This window comes from Peromyscus eremicus, chromosome 11 (assembly GCF_949786415.1).
Source record: "Peromyscus eremicus chromosome 11, PerEre_H2_v1, whole genome shotgun sequence".
Taxonomy (NCBI): Eukaryota; Metazoa; Chordata; class Mammalia; order Rodentia; family Cricetidae; genus Peromyscus; species Peromyscus eremicus.
The window spans coordinates 57,963,663-57,986,379 of NC_081427.1; the positions used below are offsets into that span (position 1 = coordinate 57,963,663).

The 22,717-nt window shown below is 42.0% G+C and overlaps 1 protein-coding gene and 1 long non-coding RNA gene across 2 annotated transcripts in view; one reads left to right on the forward strand and one right to left on the reverse strand.

Moving 5' to 3' along the window:
* The window catches only part of Ap3b1 (adaptor related protein complex 3 subunit beta 1), a 213,997-nt gene that overhangs the window by 47,727 nt on the left and 143,553 nt on the right, over positions 1-22,717 (reverse strand). Inside the window, exon 22 of the mRNA XM_059276349.1 lies at positions 18,600-18,706. Coding sequence (XP_059132332.1) covers positions 18,600-18,706 — 107 coding nt within the window. The remainder of the gene's footprint in view (positions 1-18,599; positions 18,707-22,717) is intronic.
* LOC131921625 (uncharacterized) lies at positions 13,540-18,081 on the forward strand. Its single transcript, XR_009382041.1, has 3 exons — positions 13,540-13,673; positions 14,417-14,619; positions 17,554-18,081. It is a non-coding gene; the product is annotated as an uncharacterized LOC131921625 (long non-coding RNA).

The window sequence follows — 22,717 nt, forward strand, 5'->3', positions numbered from 1 at the left end:
ACTAGAACAAATAACAAGATGACTCTTCTCAAGGTCACTGCATCTTAACCCCCTTCAGGTGGCAGATATGAGTCTTTCAGGTAAAATATGAGTGTAAAATGGGATTACTCTTAGATTAGATAGTAGCAACAGTAAGACTCTGGTGAACTACAGAACAAATGCATTTCAACGGGGAAAAGAAAGGTAAACAAAAATGGGAGGCACTCTGGGCAAGGCAGAATAAACAGGCAAAATAAAATAAAAATGAGTATGCTGGGCGAGAAAGGTGTGGGTATTTATAAAGAATATTACCCTGAAGAAACTTTTTTAAAAGGCAACTTTGTCTAGAGACATCACTTTCGGAAACAACTACAATACAAAAGTCTGCTGTTTAATTATGGGACTCTCTGAAGGCAGGTTCTAATCATCTTGCAGCTGTCTGTGTCCGTCACACATTACAACAAGGAGGAGTAACACGGGTGTGCCAGTGAGTGCTTAGGAAAAGCATCACCAGATATGTACAAATGCTGCTGAGGAAAAGCATCAGTTTAGTGAGCATCGATCTGACAGAAACCTATATGGAACAGCAAATGTGTCTTGGTAGAAATGTCACACGTGTAAATAATACTAGAGAAGGCATTTGCTTTAATTCAGGGCTACATTACAAATATGAAGAAACATTTTCCCCTACAGACTTAGCAGCACTGGTCCTTCTCCTTCACAGACCCTTTGAATAAACATCTCTGTACCTAGACTGGACTCTACCCTTCCAGCTCACGTGATTTCTACTTCCCTAGAATGTACGCATGCCTCCAAACTGCAGCCATGGCTTACTTAAGACTGCAATATACAGAGAGTAGAAGATGTCCACGCACATTTATTTCCCAAGCCACGGTCTACGTTGCCTACGCAAAGCCTTGAACTCAAGATCCTTTGGTCTTACCCCCCCCACCATTACCTTAGGTTGCATGTGAGCCTCTACACCTAGCTTCCACGTATGTTTATTAATAGAATCAATCAGGTCTGAGAGAGGAAACTTATCAAGAACCCATAATCTCCAAAGTTTTAAGTGAAAGCAAGAGAATTCACTCCAGACACAAATGTCAAATCTGCAAAGAGTAGAAAGAACATTAAGCTATATTCTTTATTCTACCCAATGTCTTCTTAGCAAACTGGGAAGCAAATTTCACATATCCAGGATACATAATTCCCTTGTGTAATCAAACACCTGCTCAGGTCACCACACTGCCTTTGACATAACAGCACCTCTGGCTGAGGGCTTAGAAGTAAGACAGAGGCATTAAGCCACATGTCTATAAAAACAGATCCCAAGAAAACACACTAGTCAGTCTTAGAATATATATAACCCCATTGAAGATGGGGAGGCTGTGTTAGGATTCCTGTGTGCCTATTTATCAAAATATTGATGAGTTGATGCCCTTCTCTATGTGTGTCTCATTCTCTAGGGAATTAGTTCAAAGGGCTTGTTTTCTAAGGGGACCCTGCGTGTCAGATGCTAATCCCTGAGAGGTCTTTTAAACTGCCTTACCTGCTGCTTGTTTAAAGTGAGCAATTCAGAGTTGGCGAACGGGACTAACTACAGGTTCTGGAAAATGGGGAAAACTTACTAAGGAATGGTGACTGGAAAATTTTTCTGACACAAAACATGTCTCTGCCACAACGCAATGTCTTAATTCAAGTTCACAGTTTGGATCACTACTCTGACTCACACAGAGACCTGCAGAAGCTTCCAACTGCGTATCAGCACAGCTCAAACCAATGTTTTATGAAGAGCAAGCCCCTTCACAATGACACCTCTGGACGCTGAGTAAATAACAATTCATTTCCTAACCTTGACTTCAGAGCCCGGCCTTTCCACTCTCCTTCCCTCCTTTTTTTTCTTCTTCCCAAACAAGTGACAAAGAACATGGACGCTGATTGAAGGGGTCCATTATGTATCAACTTAAAGGAAGGCAAAGTGATTGATGAGGACAGCAGTCACCTTCAGAGCTGGCTACTGCACCTGTATCCTTTCTGTCAAATGACCTGAAAATCCTGCTGACAGATCAACATTCGGTACAAGGATATGCAGGATGATGGGACTACAGTTCTCAGTATTTTTATTTGCAATCAAGTCTGTAGGGAGGTAATTTGAAAGCAAAAGTTACACTTTCTATTTTGAGAAGCTTTATGCTGTCTTCCTAAACAGCTCCTGATTGCTATTGAGCAGCACTGTAAAACTCCAGCCTCGGTGGGGCAGACAGAACAGACAGCAGCGTGCCGGGTACCCGGATGCTGTTTTAACTTCACTGTTTGCTCGTCAGGAGACTCAATGCTTAACTCAGCAGCGCTCCTGCTGTCAGCGCTGGATGGACTACAGTGAACTCTAGCTACAAGAGGCATTCATGGTTCTCACTCTCTCTCTTTGGGGTGGCCAATCTAAAAAAGCAATTATTAACCAAAGTAGAAAAGCGAAAAGGCAACATCCTAAAAACGTTAACACTTTACCCAAATTGTTTCTCAGCGAGCTATGGGATTCACCAAGCAACTACAAAAGGTTGCCCACATGAAGAACTTCTGATACCTCCTTGTAGGGTAAAGTCAGTCACAAGCAAGTTGCTCATCATGCTGTGGGCAACAGTGTTGCATGGAGAGCCAGCCAAGCTCCAAAGAATCCCGGGCTCTGTGTGTGGACACAGCACCATTTCCTCTGGGCATTTATTACCTGTTAAAAACCAATCTTTTGGTGAGTGGCAGTTCAGGGTTTTTGAGAGCAAGCTGCAATATTTCTCCAGGTCTGCAGAGTCATAATTAAAGCTGAACTGAGCGGAATTGGAGAGGGAAGGTCAGCAAGGTGCCGTATGAGAGATGAGGCTGGGCTGATGGGCACCAAATGAACAAATTATGATGGGCCCCACTCAATGTGATGAGGTCAAATGCTTGTTTCTACCCACTGACAGTTCAATTTCCCTGAAATGTCTCCCGGTTCTCTATGAGCTAATTATGAATGAAAAGTTATCAACTGCCCACGCCAAAAGGGGCTTAAATACTATTTTGTGGAGTTCTTAATGTCAAAATATTGTTCAAAACAGCATGCTGTACGACTCCACATACAATGGTTGGGTTAATTTAAATACCAAAGAAACACTATCAATTTTCCTCAGGTTTCCCAGGATGTACACATGGAGCAAATTCTCCAGCACTTGTCAGCCTAACAACAAATAAAAAGATCACCTCTCAAGTAACCCTGTACCAAGTCTACCACCCCTTCCCCTCAGGCAGCAGTAGCTCCTAGTTTTGCTATCAGATGACACAAATCTACAAGTAACACCATTTTCTCCTTTTTCAGGAACCAGCTTACCAGATTATAAGCTCCTAGGCGTCAATACTTAGATTTGATCCAGCATAAGATTTACTGCACGGAACCGGCTCGAATACAACGGACGTAACTCAAGCTTCCGGGAATCACATTCTATGGTCTGTATTTATGACGTTCTTTATACCTTTAGCTTAAGTGTCTATAATTTCTTTTTGTATTCTGTGACAGGTGATAACTATATGACAGAATTTAGGACTCAAATTATTAAAAAAAAGTATGTGGATTCAATTGTACTAGCGTAAAAACAGCTTAAGATGGTAACATATGCTGAGGTCCTACTATGTGCCGGCCACTATAGGAGGCTTTCGTAGAAGGATGTCTAGCATAGTAAGTAGGAGTTTCCTAGCAAGTTACAACACATATTAAGGCTTGGATCAGTGCCCCAAGGTCAAAGAAATATCACACAGAAAGAGAGTAATATGGTCTTGATAAAATATAATAAAGCATTGAGCTCAAGTTTTAAGAAAAATTATAAAGATGTAAATACAATGTAACTTATGTTGTGTGTTAGTTTTCAAATTAACATCAGAGGAAGTGGAGCATTACAGGAAAAATAGGTCCAAAGTATAAAGAGTAGAACTTGGGAGAGCCGAGCAGGAAAAGAGAATCAATTACAACTCTACAGAGACCACTGGACATCACAAAGGGAGTGGAGAACACACTGCCATCTAGAAACATCATATTTACACACAGTCTCATACTTTTTGACAACTTAGAAATAAAGAAACCTCCTAGCGTTTACCTTTGTCCCCACTGTTGACAGAATATACTTAGGTGCACAGTGTCAATTTATAGGATTCCTTAAGAAGCATTACTTGATAATTTACGTTTAGTGATCATAGTTTCATTTGTTCATTAAGGGACCCTCTTCTGGAAGTTGATTTTTTTCTAGTTCTTACTGTAATTGCATTGTTCTGATCTTGTATTATAAAGGCAGCTGCTTGCCTATCATTTGTGCTTTCCTCGTTAATCCTGACTCCATGAATTAACCTTTAATTACAGCTGTTAAAATTGAAATGAGTCTCTTGTCTGGCTGGGGCTGCCCCCTTCCAGTGCAGGATTCTGATGAAAAATTTTAGGGTCAATGGGTATGTCCTATGTCATGTCTGATAGCCGCTGAAGACGTGAGGAGGTAAATGTTACCGTAGAAAGACGAGCTCTCAATTGGCGGGAGCTCTCTGCTGACAGGAAAATAAACTCAAAAATCATAGTTTCAGATTCTCAGTTTCTCATGATGTACTTTTAACCAAATTAAGAGGAACATAGAGCCTGGGGTATAAAATGCATTTAGTCAAATAACTCACAACAGTAATTCACTCTCCATTTTACAGTCTGCAATAGCACATGTTAAGTAATAACGTGAATATGCCAATGAGTACTATTTTCTTAAGTTTTTAAATTTATTTTGTATCTATGTATGCACATGAACATGCTATGACATGCAAAGAGGTCAAAGGACAACTTGAGGGAGTTAGCTCTCTCTCTTTCTCAATCATCATGTGAATTCTGGGGAGGGTTGGTGGCACATGCTTTCTCCCACGGAATCACCCTGGCAGCCCCAGAGTTCCACTGTTTTCTAGGTATGCACTTGGTGGGAATAATTCATTTAGTGACGTCATAACAGTGAGAGCAGGGCTCTTTAAACTGACGTCAGTGGGAATGAGTCCTATGAAGCAGGAAGACGGCTAGGAGTAATTTCATCAACTTAACACGTGTCTAATGAGCACCTTTCATGGTGAGTACCCGGGGTGGAAAGGCCATCTCAAAGGCTCTGTCTTATCTCCTAGGGACTCAGACTCCAATTCTTATCATATTTTTCTACATCAAAGGAAAAAAAAACCCTTCCTTTATATGATGTTTGCTGAAGTCATTTGAAATATCTTTATTTGATGTATAAAGATTTCCAAACTTTAGAGCAGAAAAGGACCTGAGAAACAATTGTTCCAGTTCCGTAATTTCACAGATGAGGTTCTGAACTTATTTCAACACAGATGATGGGTTTAAATTTACAAGCTACTGCACCAGACCATAATTCTGTCAAATATGTCATATGAATTTGCATACTTAAAAACTTCTTAGGGAAAATTTCACATGTACACAAAAACAGAGAGGCTAATGTAATAAACAACTAGTTCCTCTTCATGGAGTTTCAAGTTACTTCCCTTTAGCACTAAGAGTGTGAGGGCTTCCACACAGGAGACCCTGGGTTGGACCCCCACCACCACAACAGGGAGGGAGAAAACAGACACCAAACGTGGTAGCATCTGCTTAGCCCATGTAACCCAATCCTTTATTCTACTTCTGTGTTATTAAAAAACAAATTTTAGACATAATTTTATCAACAAACTTGGTTTGTATGCATTTAAAAAAAAAAGTCCTAAGAAGCCTTAAAATACTATATTTCATACCCCAAACCAAAACCCACTTCCTGAATTTCTTCAACCAGTCAGCGTTCACATTTCCGCCGCACATCCCCAGCCAGCTGCCTTGCTTGAATGGATCCAGGAGGACGCACACATGGCACATGGCCCTCTCCATCTCAAGCTTCCTCCACGAGCCTTTCCGGAGCGGTGGTTTCTTTGAGCCACCATGTGATACAGGCCTCTAGTGCTACTCTGACATTCTGGGGAGGTATTTATAAACCCAGCAATGTAGTACAGCTGCAAACTTAGAGAAATAACCCTGATTGATAGGCTTATAAAAGATGGATGTAATTACATTCCTGAATGGTTTGAATAACAGTATGTCTGATCTATTCCAAGATAAGTGGTTTTTACTTTTCTTCGATATTAGGGTCATATACCATACTTATCTATTTTTACTTCATGCTCTCTTATCTCTGGTAATAAATTAATTTTGAAGTGTTAGTTGGGAATGTATCCTATAGCTGAATTCATTTTATTTTTCTTGGAAAGGAAACAAAGTCTTTATGAATATTGTAACAATATTTTTTAGGCTTTCATATTAAAAGAGTTAACACTATTAAATAAGATTTACTTATTTATTTTCCTTACTGTGCTGTGTTTAGAAAACAAATTTGGCATGCTTTTAAAGAGAACAGTAGTAACAGAAAGTTAACCTGACAGTCACCTATGACACTAAGGGAGAACAAGAATTCTTCACTGCAAATAGCAAAATTTAACAGAACCAGCAAGACCCAAAGGTTACAGCTGACAGCCATAGAAAGTGACATCAGTTTTGGAAACAGAGGATAAATCTCCCAGAAAGGAAACTCTTTCGAGAACAAATTACACTCTAAAGTCCCTCCCACTCCCTACTGTAGTGCATGTGGTTATAATGAGTAAAAGCCAGAAGCATAGTCTTAAGAAAGCAGCAGCAGATGAGCAGTGAACCGTCTCAGCTCTGGCAATGATGACCTGGAGCCAAGCAAGGGGAATGACAGAAGAGGAAGAAGGCCCATGGTGTTCATTGCTCCAACTCCTCCATCCTTTATCTTTGCAGATGTGTGCGCCCTCTGTGCTCTGTGTTCACTAGTAACTTTAATTAGCATCTCAGTGGACTTGTCACTGGGGAGAGTTCTATTATCACATAAAGCATTAGGAGTACTCTTTACCACTTAAGACTTAACCTGGGTTGTTTCTTGTTTGTGTGTGTGTGTGTGTGTGTGTGTGACAGAGAGAGAGGAGAGAGGGGGGGGGCAGGGAGCAAAGGCACCTGTAGCTGAGCCTGATGACCCATGTTATAGTCGAAAGACCCATATAGCAAGAGAGAACCAACTCCCACAAGTTGTCCTCTGACCTTCACCTGTAATAATGTAATTTTTAAAATAAAAGACTTAAATTGGCATGTGTTTGTTTAAACTAATTAAAATATTTTACAAAAATATCTGCAACTCAAAATCAATGATAGTCTTTTACTTTTTAGAAAGCAGCTCCCAGTGTATGGACAGGGACAGGAAATGAATGGTTCCAAGATGCATGATGCGAAAAGACACAAATAAAATTGAAAAAAAAAAAAAAGTAGCTCCCTTTACAACCTAGAAAAGGAACAGATGAGAACAGCCTCTGGTAACAATGCAGCCTCTAAGGTAGATAAGAGAGAAACCAGCAGGCCACAGCACAGCACACCTTCATGTTTCATTTCAGAATTAACTCAGTTCCCATCTACAGAGGACTAAAGAAAAGAACAAGACAGGGCAGGCTAGGCAATGGAGGCACAAAATACTGTCCAATTTTAATTAAAAAATGTTTTCAATTTAGGCAGACCCAGGCCAGTGATTTTTCATTATTTCTACCACAGTTCCATGACTACTGACATTTTCATCAGAACAAATAAAGGGTTTTCCTCAAATTTAAAATGACAAAATTATTTTAAAATTTGACTCAATTTCTTTCTCTTCTAAATTCAAAGGAATTTGATCTCAGCTGGACCTGTCTCTTAGCTCAGAGCTTAAACACACCTTCACCTTAAAGTATAAAAGGTATTTCTGAGAGTGCTTCTATCATACAACAGAGCAAACTTTGTCACAACACACCATCACTTCCATGAATGACACGCACGCTCGTGGAATGCCCTGCTTACTGAATACACTCAGGACGCTCGCACAACAATCTGTCCTTGCAAGGCACCTTGGGAACCCCTGACACTCTAGCACTATAAAGGAAGGGGAACACATGCTCATAGCAATTTCAGGGAGAGAAGGAGAGACAGTAGAGGAGGAAGAGTGGACAGAAGGAAAAATGAGAATCTCTAAGATCAAAACTGAAATCCTAAAGCAACTTCAATCATGCTCATCATTATTATTATGCACAATTATCCCAATAATTCTACATGCTGTTTTCACAGATTTCAGGTGGCATGAATCCAGTTCTTCTCCCTCATTATAGCTTGTTTTTTCTTTCATTTTAAATTAATGACTGACCTCCATAGTAAAGCAGGCCTAAGGGAGGCTCTGCTGTTCTCATGTTAGGTTTTTATAACAAAACACACTCAAGACCTCAGCCCTCATCCTGGAGAGCGATAATCTCATTAGATGCCATTTTCTTATAGCAGAAAGTCATAAGTCTATTTGGTCGCTAAATTTCTAGATTTCTTGCCACAACTAATGATAAAATCTAACTTTAGAAGCTGTGTGTGTGTGTGTGTGTGTGTGTGTGTGTGTGTGTGTGTGTGTGTGTGTGTTCCATGTGGGTTCCCTTTTCTACACACTTCACTGTCAATCCTTGGGGGAGGAGGGGACATTAGTTGCATGGTTCCTTAGGCACGCCGTCAAACTGAACGTCATCTTTTCCGGAAATTCCACACCAACCACGGACTACAGGCGCAGACTGGCTGGCTGCTACTATTGCCACTGTCTGTACCACAGCATCACAGGAGGATGAAGCAAGGGCCCACATGCAAATTCAGAGAGAGTAAATGCTGTACAAAGCAGTCTTCCACTGTGTGTTTGAGAGCAGAAGTAGTTGACACATCTCAATTTTAAACTGTGTTAAGGGTCGAAAACCACAGCAGGGATGCAGGGCTCAGTGAATGTCAATACTGTTCAAAATATGAGAAAAATAACAACACATAATGGCAATTACCGCTATGGAATTTCTATGATCAAGACTATGCTATGAAAATAAAAGCACTTGTCTTTGGGGCCAATTTTCTTCTTTTTCACAGTCTACCATAAAGATTGTGAAGACAGGAATCTTGCCTATTCTGCTCCCCACTTGGTCTCTGGCCTGAATAAACACCTGAATGAACAGAACTGGAGAAAACAAAGACCTGGCCTCCCACAGTCCCCACTCTGCTCCCAGGAAAGACCAGCTCCTGAGAGGCCGCCTCTAAATGTTGGGATCACCCTAGTTATACCAGGAAATGTTACACACAGGCCCTTTGGGTCCAGATCTGTCCATTTATGTGAGGCACCTAGACAGTTTACACTAAGAGGTAACTCAGGCCAGGGACTGGCCCAGCCTGAACAACCACTTTGAGCTTTGAGGCAGTTCACAGCAACCTCCCCTTTAGAGAGCAGGGAAGGCTCCAGATGAACCACAGAGCAGCAGTTCAACCTTGCCCATACAACGAAGCCTCAAGTGAAAACTCTGGAACACTGAAGGTCACTGAGTTTCCTTGGTCAGCAACACTCTGTGCACAGTGCCACATCGTGATGTCACCCAGGGTGTGCATCTGAAACTCTCAGAATCCATGCTTAACCCTATGTAGAGTGCTTTCCCGAGCTCTGTAAGTTTTAACTAATTACTAACCCTGAGGGTGGTTTGGGGAACCCCTGAAAGTGTAGGTGGCATCAGAGATCCTGGGCCAACTTAGGACTCTACAGAAGGACTGTGTCCATTTTACCCTGATTTTGGCCAACTCCAAAGCAGCATCTTTTAACAAACTGGCACACACCATCAGCAGCTCTGTTGCTTCCTTCACGGACTATCCTTGGAATTTCTCCTCCACAATACACTACACTTTTATTCTATACTGATCAACCTTCTTAGTGAGCCTTACTGAACTATCCCAGGTCACACCTGATTTTATGGTCACATAGTCAAGAGTCCCCACTGCCTAGTGCTGTGGAGTCAGGTGTCCTATGGAAGCCAGAGTGCCTGCAATACCCCTCAGCATTCTCTGTCACTCCAGCATGTCACACATGCTGCTGCTCTATCTGTCCCAGGACAAGAAAGATTAGAAAGCATCAAGCTAAGGAATTGTTGCTACAATTTCCTGGTCAAGCATCACCAGCACATTTCTCTGGCTCCAGGCCTGATTACTGTAACCTGTGCACACTGTGTGTTAGGCACTCAGAGGTCCGTCCCGTTTCTGTAATTCTGAGTCCCTTCACTTTTCAAAGCTTCAGATATACCATTCTTCTCTGCTAAGGATATCATTTTACCTCACCATCTAGACAGAATCTTATTTATTTAAGACTTATTTCTCAGGTCTCATGTGGGAATTTAAAAAAGATTGATTTTTAAAATTATGTTTATGGGTGTGTCTGCATGTGTGTATGTGTATGTGAGTGCAGATGCCAGAGGAGGCCAGAGGCATCAGACTCTCCTGGAGCTGGAGCTGGAGGTGGTTGTGAGCTGCTCAATATTGGTGATAGGACCTAAGCCCAGGTCTTCTGCAAGAGCAGTTATGCGCCTTGAACTGCTGGGCTAACTCTCCGGCCACGCCCACGTTCATTTTTCCCCCGTGAGCGCTGTCATTTCATTTCTGCTCTCACTCTTTTTCTACGTTTTTTCCCTTTGATGATTCTTTTCTTTCCCAGTTCTTAAGACCCAAATCAGAGCCTTGAGCAAGCTTAGACAAGTGCTCAACCACTGAGCGGCATTCCCAGCCTCGCTGTTGATCGTACAGCATGATTCCTGGCACTCCATCTCCACTAGTCTATTCTCATTCCAAAATAAATGCCTATGCAGGCTGTTCAGTGTCTCTCCCCTAAACACTGGCTGTACCCTGATGGCTTTGGGGTATGTACACGTGTGGGTGTGAGTGTGGGTGTGCGTGCCGACTCTTAAATAGCTGCCGTTCTAGAGTTTTCTTTGAAACCCCAGACGGAGGTTTTCTACTTTACTATAAATTTCCAACTTGAAGTTCCACAAATATCTCAAAGGTGGTATGTCCCCAACTACATTTCAATGCTAGAATCTTCTACTCTTTCTCCTCTATTTCTCTTGGCTGACCGGGTCCTGCTATTTGGATAGTCAGTAGAAATCTCTAAGCCCTTTCCTGACTTTCACTGCCTAGTTATCTTCCACATAGCTTTATAGCACAAAGATTTGATTGCCTTAAAAATTCTCTTTGTTCCCCAGATTTACTTACTTTTATTTTATGGGTATGGGTGATTTCCCTGCATATATATCTATGCATCAGGTGTGTACATTGCCTACAGAGGACAGAAGAGGGCACTGGATTCCCTGAAACAGTTGTTACAGAGGTTGTGAGCCATTATGATGGGGATAGAACCCGGGTCTCTGCAAGAACGCCAGAACCATCTCTCCCAGTCCCTTAACAATTCGTATACTTCTTTCAAAGTTTTACAATATGGCTTCTAAACACTTACCAGTGTCCTCTGTGGCTACTTCTCTCTCTCCCAATTCATAGAGTTTCTATACTAGATGCACAGAGCTGCACAATTTATTAAAAATACGATACATGCATCTTCTGTCTTTGATCTTGCTATGCCCTGCATACAAATTGGCTCTTTTTCCTCTTATTGGCAAACACAGTATCACTACCCATGGTTTTTACCAACAGTGCCTCCTTCAAACGTTTTCCCTATGTATAAAATAATAATGCATATGTGGGAAATGAACTTGCAGTTGGTAAACATCAAATGTAAATACAAGCCAGCTTCATGCCAGGAATGAAGTCGGCCACGGACACAGGTGAGAGCATCCTGCAGAGCTGTAACATTGTATTCATGGTTCTGGAGGAATTGTTGCTCTTTCAATCTTTTCCTTGTATTTCTCTTCCTGAGTATTTTACATTTGGGCTGTAACTGTAGTAACAATAATCATTAACTACATTAAACAGCAAATAGTATGGCAGTGGTTTAGCGGCTAAGTGAACTTTTTGCTCTTGCCAAGGACCTGACTTCAGTTTCCAGCACCCACGTTCAGTGGCTCAGTCTCCTGAAGCTCCAGAACCAGGAACAAACACCCTCTTCCGCCTCCAAAGGTACCCAAACTCCCACAGACACAGACAGACAGATAGAAATCTATTTTTAAAAAGTTCTTACAAAATGAATTTCTAAGGATGGTTTCATACTGTATGCTCTCTATAACTTGATTTAATATTGCTTTGGGCAATTTATGTTGAGCGTATATTTATATTGACCATTTTTAAAAACTGGCAGTGGCTCAGTGGATAAGGAAGTCACCATTCACTTGTCTATCCCAGGGAAAGGCACTGAGTTTGTTTCCGATTTTTGCCTCTTACAACCTGCCACTGAACATCACCACACAATTTCATGTGTCCACATGGACGGGGTAGCAGTAGGATGGGCATAGTCAATTTGATGGAATGAGTCCACATTATTTTCACAAGGGTGGATTTACTAATATACAACCCCCCCCCCTTTTTTTTGCCCATACATGCACTGTTTACAGTTCTCAATTTTTAGAGAAACCTACTTAGAATTTTCAAAGTTGTAACAAATAAGCTTCCTATAACATAAGTGGAAAAAAACCCTTATCCTCATAACCACTCAGTGACTGAAAAGTTCTCATATTCTAGACTTGACTTAAGTTAGGTTAACATAATTGACAGTACTAGCAGAATACAATAGGTGGAAAAGCTTGACTGCTTGGCTCATGATCAGAAGAATGAGTTACAGGAGTCTAAACCAGGTGAGGACAGAGGCATTCAGCTAGCATGGCCTCTCGAGAAACCTGAAGCAGCCCAGTTCAACAGTGGGAACACACTTAGTAAAAGGACGCCTCGGTCATTTCAAGGCACAAACAGACTGCTGAGAGGTAAGGGTTTAAGAGAAAACCAGGGGCAGGTTAAGGCAGCCCCGAGTCAGCTGTTAAAGTTAGGAGAAGAGGCACAACCAACTCCCTGATGGGATGGCAGAGAAGTCTGCTGGAAGCATGGAGACAGCCTGACCTGTGGGCGTTTCTTTTCAGTTCACGGAGTGCACACGTTGTCTTCAACAGAGAATCCCACACAGGGAAGAGGCATGCTTCCAATCGAGCTCCACGAAATCCAGAAAACACCATTTTTCATAGTGTTACCTCTAGCTGGTAGTATGTTACGCTTTGCTAAAACACTGGCCCTGGTCATATTAAACATAATGAAACATATGAAAATGTTTCTCATGAATGACATGCCCCATTCACTGCTCCTTCCATGTTTCCTTAGGATTATATTTACCAAACTTTCTTGATTTGTAAGATACTGAATATACGAATATTTTTGTTTTTAATTTTCTTTGCTAAGTTTAGAGAGAAAGAACTACGGAGTCAATCCAAACATTTTAAAGCTAACTGTTCCTTTCAGTTTGAATTTCTGAGACAGAAAAGGAGTTATACTTCCACAACCAATTTTTAGAATTGGTCTCCAGTGACTGTAGGCCTGAAGAGCCAGAAACCACACCTTCCTTCCTCTACAGAGATGGCTTCTTATGCGGCTGCTCACCGTGCTTCCTGGGGATGGTACCTTTTTGTTTCACTGAGTAATTTTTCCTTTTCCTTGTGTCTCCTAAGAAGGGATTTGTCATGCTCCCTAGGTGGGTTCCTGAGCCCACTCAAGGGAAGCTCCTGGGCCACTGGGCCTAACCGCACCTACATGCTTCCTGGTTCTTCCAGCTCGGTACCTTATCCAACTTCGTGTTGGAGGATGAGGAGTAGCCCAGGTGAGCTCTTAGGCTGTGTGGCAAATCTTTACCAAGTTCTTCCTCCAGCCCTCTAAGTCCTGACAAAATCTTCACAGTGGAGTCTGTCTTCTGACCCCAAATCACCAAGCATACAATCTTCCAGTGACACAAAGCCACACTTTGGGAGTTATCCAAACATTGGTTAAGGCTGTTATTTTAGGTAAGTTTCACAAAAACACATGTAGCTATTCGGGGACAGTATGTCTATGTTGTTAGGCTCAAATTCCAAGTCACAATGGCAACAAGAAGCTCAGAACAGAGCGGAAACCAAGCACCTGTGTCCCAACGCTACACTCCTCCTGTCACCCTGTCTTCCGGAGTGAGCTTCCAGCTAAGGATCAGGTGCTAACAAACCAAGGGCACTGTACGTCTACTATGGGTGCTGCAATGTGGTAGACTGCCTAAGGACTTCATAACCCAGAAAGGCGTTTCCATAGATACGCAATGTTAATCACCAGCTGACTCAATCAATAGACACTAAAAACTGAGAAGAAACATAAAAATTGCAATGAATGAGCCAAAGCCATGGTGACAGCATTGATGAGATAAACCAGAAATTCCCTAAAATAGCTTTTTAAAGTAACGGTGTGTCTGTGTTGTGTGTCTGTGTTCATGTGCAGCTGCATACATGTGTGTATGGAGGCAGGGGGTTGACACTGGGTGTCTTCTCCACAGAACCTGGAACTCACTGACCCAGCCATCCTCTTGTTTCTCCTCTCCAGTGCTCGGCTTACAAGATGTGCTGCTGTGCCCAGCTTCCTTACCCAGGTCTTCACACTCTCAAGGCAAACACTTTATTGACTGAGCCGGCTTCCTATCTCAGAGGGGGTAACTTTAACTTTGTCTTGTGAGTAATGTTCTGTGACCCAGAGTACGAGGCCATCAAAACTGCAGAGACTGGAGCTCCACTCCAACAACTCTGGAGGTATTAAGACTTTGTTCACATTTTTCTGATATACAAAACTCTCTCTCCTTCATCCTCTCCATCATGCAGAAGGCTGCTCCCTCTGTGCTGTCAGGACTTGATTTAAACTCATGGGTTCACAATAATCAAGTGAAAACATCCACTGGATTAAAGTTTGTCACGGAAATATCATAAGTGAGATCTAAAATGCTCTTTATTTAGGAGGCATCTGTCGGCCAACTGCAAGTTGTCTTGTGCGAGGCTCAAACGAATGCTGTGTTGACATATCATCTCCATCGGACAGCCAAAGGAAGCCTCTGCCTTACGATCATGTTCATTAGGCATTACTAAAACGACCCTCTGTGTGAAATACACGACTCACAGGGTAGGGACACACAGTGGAGTTCTGCCTCCATCCTCTCTTCTTCCCTGCCTCTCTCTCCCTTCCTCCCTTCCTTCCTTTTTTCACGTGTGTGGGTGGTGTGCCTGCATGTCTGTGTGCCGTGTTCATGCAGCGCTGGTGGAGGTCGGAAGAAGGCAGCAGATCCCCTGGAAATGGAGTTACAGACTCTTGCTAGCAGCCAGGTGGCTCTGGGGATCGAACCTGGGTCCCGTGGAAGAGAAGTCACTGTTCTTAACCCCTGAACTCTCTCTCCACATGCCCCCCTTTTTTTGAGATAGGGTCTCACTGTGTGGTCCAGGCTAGCCTTAAAAATTACAATTTTCCTGCCTCAGCATCCCTTTTAACCATCACGCTCAGGTCTGCGTGAAATCTTTCACTGGAAAAATATTTGGTGTGAAAATTGTTCTTTGGGTTTCCGTGTATAAATTTTGGTTGATTACAAGACACAAAACCCATCAGATATGCAAGGAAACAATCCCATAAATAAATTTAAAAAACAAACCACCTAGGAACAACAAAGCCGTACATATACTAAAGAAATGTTTCATCTATTTATTTTTACAAACCTACTTTATCATCCCACGGGAACTGCTTTTATTACTTAAAACTGCTTCTTAGATTCGCATACTTAGAATACTAGAGTTAGAAGCAAATATGGAGGCCGGTCCATGTCAATACTGGAGAGCTGAGAAGTCAAGTGACAGCCTCAGTCTTACTCAACTAGCTAGTGGTGGTAATCCAGACAGACAGACGGGCAGACAGACAGAACTGAGCTGTGCTGGAAACACCCTAGTCATTCGCAGATGCCCTCTCCACATTTGCTTTAAAAGTACTGTTTTGGACAATATATGAGTTACAGCTTGATTAAATTAAAATATGAAAAATATATAAAACAGAAACCCACAATCCCATAATTCAGAAAATTAACACTATGACAGTTTTTTTATAGTCTTTTATCTTCCCTACTTTATAAAGACTATTGTATAGTTTTGCAAAACTGAGATCTATACATGTTAAATTTATGGATCTGTTTTTCCCCTTCACATTAGAACATATGTTATTGATTATAAAAATCTTATTTTAGCCACATTTTATATAACCATTAATTATCCTATCATTAGACAAGGTGGTTTACAAGCATGCATATCAATCTCTGCATTTCTTATTATTGCATGAGAAGTAGAATTACTGGGTGGAAGAGGAAGTATTTTGATGATTCTGCTATGGGCAGCCATAGTATCATCTGGAAGGATGTACTTAATGTATCGTGAATGAGCTGGTAACAAAATGCCCATTTCACTGTAGACTCACCAACAGACAGTGGATTGTGCAGTATTTTGCTAATGCCAGGCAAAATGGTTCTTTAAATTTACATTTATTCATTAATATGACTGCACATTTCCATCCATCCATTATCTGTACTTCCTCTTGAATTTATAATCCATTTTTATCATCTATCTACTTAAAAAATGTTTTACTAGAGTAAAATATACACACAGAAAAGCATGTTTTAAGTGCACAGCTGTTCAGTGATTTTCCTCCCTAAATGGAACACACCCACACAAGAGCACCCATCAAGACAGAACATGAGCAGTACCCCAGAGCCCCCACATGTCCCCGACAAGCACTAGCTCTCTCTCCTGAGAGTAGCCTCTATTTTGATGCCTAGTGAGTTTTGCCTGGTTTTGTGCTCCTCCCGTTTTTGTACCAACAGTTCTACTGTTGTTGTTATTTAAATTAGCAAAGACTAGGCACGGTACAGTTATAACTCCAGCACTTCCAAGGCTGGGGGAGACCATGACGAGTTCAAGATCAGCCTGGGCTACCAAAGGAGAGAGAACTTGTCTCAAAACAGACAAACAAACAACAAAAATCTCAACCAAGGTTAAACTGAATTAAATGAAATTAGTTAATTATACAAAAAATAAAAATAAGATTAATGAGTGACCACAACTGATGACTCTGCAAGCAGATATGCAGAGAAACCAATTGTGTGGGGATGCATCCTCATTTTAATTGAAGAAAACACAATCAAATGAACAAAAAACCCTTAGACCCCAAGTCCTGCAAATATGCTCTCATGTCATATGCATGCCCACACTGAGAGAGAGAGAGAGAGAGAGAGAGAGAGAGAGAGAGAGAGAGAGAGAGAGAGAGAGAGAGAGACTAAGAACAGTTTACTGAATGATGCACTGAATGATGCCAATCCCTGCTCTAACACAATCTCACAACCCAGGAAGACACTACCGTCACAGGAAGCCCAAGGTGCTACTTGCCCAGACTGTAACAGTCACACAGCTGGAGTGGCTGAACAAGGACTTGAGTCCTTCCCATCTGGTGTCTGAGTACAGCTGTTATCTATCCTACCTTACAGCCTAGCCAGTTTGGGGAGCCTAAATGCTTCACTATAGATTTTCTGATCACGACTTCTCTTTAGAGGCTAACACAAATGCTCAATAAATATTTACTATGTGAGTAAATAAAGACTTCACTGCCGATTTTCAATGCTTTCCCATCTTTTTAAATATGCTTTAATATGCTTTTTCCTTTAGAAAGAAGAGCATCCTGAAACCCCAAACACCGCTTACTCACTTCTCAGTGGCTAAGAATTCTATACTTGAACAGACTACTGCAGCTTACTCGTTTTTAACAGTCCTTTGTGTGAGCTCACCAACAAGGAACAAATGCAAGTTGCTCTTCTCAGCACAGACCAGTGTAGCACGTTTACTCTGAAGGGGAAACCCCTTGGAATGATACACAAGGCCTTGATACTCTCCTCTTTCAACGGAAGCAGCTCCATATTTCCCGGGCAGCTCAGATCAGCAATATGCAACCTGCAGCTCCCTGACCACTGACTATACAGGATCAATTCTCAGATACGTGTGCTCATCAAAGCTTACCAGCTGGACCACCTTAACAGAAGGTCAGCCATAGCAACAGATTGTACATCCTAGGTAGCACATTTGACTCAAAGTGAAAGGTTGGTGGGCATAACATGAGAACATACAGAAAAAATACTGCAGTTTCACGCGTGACAGGTTGACAGTTTTCATGTTATTTTGTGTTGGGCAGAATTCTCACTTCATTACAGTTATACCTCCCCCAAATAACACTAAGATTTTTTTTTTTTAGCTACCAGTATATATAAATAAATCTGTAAAGATAACACTAAGAGAAATACAATCCTGGGCTTTTAAAATGAATATAGTAGTGAACTTTTAGTAGCCATGTGGTGAGATGTGAGTGCATGTATGTGTTTGTATGTGTATGCATCCCACTTCATATCCTCATTGGTGAGTGGCACATGATTGCCTATACACTACCTCGATGTGACAAAGAATCCCTCTATGTTACAGACCTAGGGCAGTGAAAAAATGTACACATAATAATTAAAGGTAACTAATAAGTAGAAGTAAGTTGAGAAGATAACAGTTACATAAATTTAAAAATCATTACGAAATTAAAAGATCTGTCTGAATCAGACTTTTGTTAGAAGAGGCACTACTAAAGGCTGAGAATTCATATAAATGATTTGTTTTTTTCATAAGAAAGATGGTATGAATCGTACGGTGGTAAGTGTTACATGGCGGTCACTTACGTTGATGACTGAAGAAGAAGCTGACAAGTTTAGACCTTCCAGATCAGCTATCAAGCTTGGAGAAAGGGCTGGTGTAGGAAGGGCAACCGGGGTGGATACTGGGTTAACTGGAAGAAAAGGCCCAAGTGAGTAAGTATGCATGAAAATTTAATTCATATTATTAAAAGCAACATTTTATTTTGTCAGGAAATCTAATTAAATTACTTTGATTAATGAATGTATGACAATTCTATTTAGCATCCTGATTTAGTCAAGTTATTATCAAGTCACAGAGTGATTAGTCTGAGCTTTCAAAACATAATGGCAAACCTATAACAAAACAAAGTATAAATATCTTGAGCAATAGTTTTCAAAAGTTTGTATGGCTAACATTTATCACCCAGAACTTCACTAAAAGAAAGTGGTAAGACACATTTTCCACATTAATGTAAAGAATAATGTAAAGAGTGACTTCCAGCCGGGTCAGGCTTTTTAAAGGATGCTTAACTCATGTCTTCCGTTTTTCCTCCACTTTAACCAATTAGAGTCTAGGCTGGGTAATGCCATCTCACTATACACCGCCACAAAGCTATGTGCTAAATCTGGAGTGCACAACAGAAACCCGGATCCTGAAAATCTGTTCAAAACAAAAGTCCAATTACGTGACTTGATTACCACTCCTAAGATGTTGGTCCACATCATTCAGCCTCCCAACAGGACACCTCAGTTTCCACCTCCCTCTGTCCCACCGATTTATGTGGCCAAGCTCTGACAACTGTACTTCTCCTGAGACACAGTTTGCATCCTTCGTTTGGTTTTTTCAAGATAGGCTTCTCTGTGTAGAGCTGGCTTTCCTGGAACTTACTCCACAGACCAAGCTGGCCTCAAACTAAGAGATGCGCCTGCCTCTGCCTCCCGAGTGATGGGATTAGATGTGTGCACCACCACCACCCGGCTCACTTTGCACTTTTAATGTTTTATTTTCTATTAGCCTATAAATACTTCACCTTACTGGCTTTTAGTTTTAGTACAGTCTTAACTGTTGAATTGGAGGCAGGGGGTACGGGGGGGGGGGTGGGGTGAGGGGGAGAGCTAGAATGCAGAAAAGTTTTAGCTTTCAACAAATTCTCTCTCCACAGTAATACTGTCTAGGGGTACCCTTTACTTAATTTGACAACAAATTCTCTCTCCACAGTAACACTGTCCAGAGATACCGTTACCTAATTTGACAACAAATTCTCTTTCCACAGTAACACTGTCCAGAGATACCTTTACCTATTTGACAACAAATTCTTTCTCCACAATAACACTGGCCAGGGGTACCCTTTACTTAATTTGACTCCACTTTTCAGATTCTTTCTCTCCTTTTAGTCTTACAATATCCCAGGGATTAGGCAGAAAAAGTACTAATTCATAAAGTTAACAATGAAATGTTTCTTTTTCAAGGTAAGTTCTCTGTGCTCAAGTAACTTATGGGAAAAAAGACACACCCTTTAAAAAACAAAGCAGCACTATAGTTTATAAATGACAGTGCCAAGAAAGGAAACCTTTAAAGGAAATCTCAAATCAAATCCACACACAATGGAAAAGTGGAGATGGACAGGTGTCTGTGGGAAGGAAGTCCTTGGCTTCCCATTGCTTTATCTAGCACGGCTGAACCCGTAGGCTTCCTGGCACTTACCTATAAAACACTGGACAGGGTGCGTGCGTGCGTGCGTGCGTGCGTGCGTGCGTGCCCGCCCATATGGTAGTTAGGGGACACCTCAGCTTGCACCTTGTTTGAGGCAGGGTCTCTTCTTTATTGCTGCTGTGTTACCAGCCTAGTTGGCACACAAGCTGCCATGGACTCTCCCAGTTCCCCTTCTGGTCCTCCTGGTTCTGCTGCAGGAGCCCTGGGCTTACAGACGTGTGCTAACACACCCAACCTTATGTGTTTCTGGGGTTTCACACCCCAGCTTCATGCTAGCATGGCAAGTGCTTTACCAACTGGGCCACCTCCCCAACCCTATATTTTGAAGACTTTCAACAAAACACTCTTTTCTTTGACAACGTATGTATAATACAGCAATTACCAAATTACTCCTCTGATTAAAATCCTGATTCAAAATAGACTGCAGCAGCAGTACACAAGGCCCGGTCTGCGGCTACTCAGCCTGTCCAATGTGACTATTTACATCACTTGCTGCTATCATAATTAACCCTTAAAAACACTTGCTATGTACAAGGTGCAGATGCACATAGCAATTCATTCAATCCCCAGGACAGCATTTGTTTAATTTTGTAGACCCAATAACTAAACGAGGATGTGATGGTTAAGGTTAGGTATCAGTGTGAGTGGATCTAGAATCAATTAACAGACAGACTGTTGGGTATGCCTGTGAGGGACTTAAGACCAGTTCAACTGCAGTGGTAAGACCTACCTAGACCGTGGCAGCATCTTCTGGTGACAGGCCAGATTAATAGCTCTGCAGAAGAAAAGCCTTTGCTTCCTGCCTGCTTGCCTCACAATGTGCTGCCAAGTTCATCTACCCTACCGGCACCTTGATGCCACTGCAGAGACTGACATTCCTCGTGATGTCAGTCCAGCTTCTTCAGCCTTCCAATGAGAACCAACGACCAGCGGCTCCAGGAATTCTCCAGACCTCAAGTGTCAGACTGTGACTGCCAAGGCACCCAGCCTATGGCCTGAGCAGCCACCAGGCTCCAGACCTCTCCGGTGGGAAGGCAGCCATGGTGGGACCACCTAGACCTCATCATGCAAGCCAATCTGATAAGTACCTTTCCGTGTGCATGCATTCTATTGGCTCTGTTCCTGGAGAGAACACTGACTAATACAGCAGTCAAATAAATGGTAACACAGCTAAGAAGGAAAAGGAACTGAGATTCAAACTCTCCACTCTCCAGGCATGGTGGCGTACTTTAATAATCACAGCACTCTGGAGGCAGAGGCAGGCAGATCTCTGTGAGTTTGAGAACCACCTGGTCTAAGAAGGGAGTTCCAGTTGGCCAAGGGTTCGTAGTGAGACTGTCTCACAACAGAAAGTAAACCCTCAAACTCTCTACCGTCCTCTTACCCACACAGCACTCAACAGTGTGACAGCAGAGGCAATAAGGCTTAGGAAGCAGTACTACTGGCTATCTGCAAAGGCTTCAGAGCGAGTGGAACTAAGCGTGTAATGAACAGGTTTACTCTCTCTACAAGAGAACACCAGAGTGATTGTTGTTTTATGACCATCTCACGGAGGTAATCTCGTAAAGGGGACCAGAAGATACTCAAGTTTCCAAAATATTAAAATATACCCACCCATCCCAAAGGCAGAAGGTATATTGCTTTCTCGAAGTCCGACAACAGGCAGCAGATCATGTATCATTCTGGCGTGGGTATTATTTTCTCCTGACACTCTCAGAATCAAGCAACTTCATAATCTTAAGCATCACGCCTCCAACACTTGAGCCCCGGGGAAAGTTCATATTCCAACCTAACAGCCACCAGCACTGAGAACGTCATCTTATGAATGAGAGACGGGCACAGATGGGCACTCTTAGGGTTGTGGTGTCCAATCCATCCAGCAGCACCATGGACTCTCGGGTGGCTTCTGTCATGGCATCTTCACTTATGTGTATGCCACACTCTGATCATAGTCCCCTCTCTTACCAGCCCCTCAGCCCTTTCCTGTTCTTCTGTCTACTTCTGTCTACTCATGACCTCCCACCGCCCCAGACACCACACGAGACAAAATACACAAGGCTTGTCTGTAATTCCATCTTCTTTAGCATGACTTCTAGTTCCATCAATGCAGCACACACCCTGCATCTGCTTCAACCAACTGCAGCAACATCTGATCATACCAAACCTTACTATCTTTGCTAATACGGTCAAATATGTTCAATTTCTCGATAGTAAGTGTTTCTCTGTATCACACATGTCACTTTTTCTCTAATAAGAATTTGCTGTGGCTACTACAATAGACAATGTAAATAGAATGGATCTAGGACAAAATAAGGTGACCCCCAAACAACTCACCCTCCACACAGGAAAGTACACTGAAATGTGAGCAGTTTGACATTCATGAACACTTCTTTCCAAAGGCTCTCCTAGTACAGAATAGACCTGGCAACAAAGTTCACTGCACTACCCA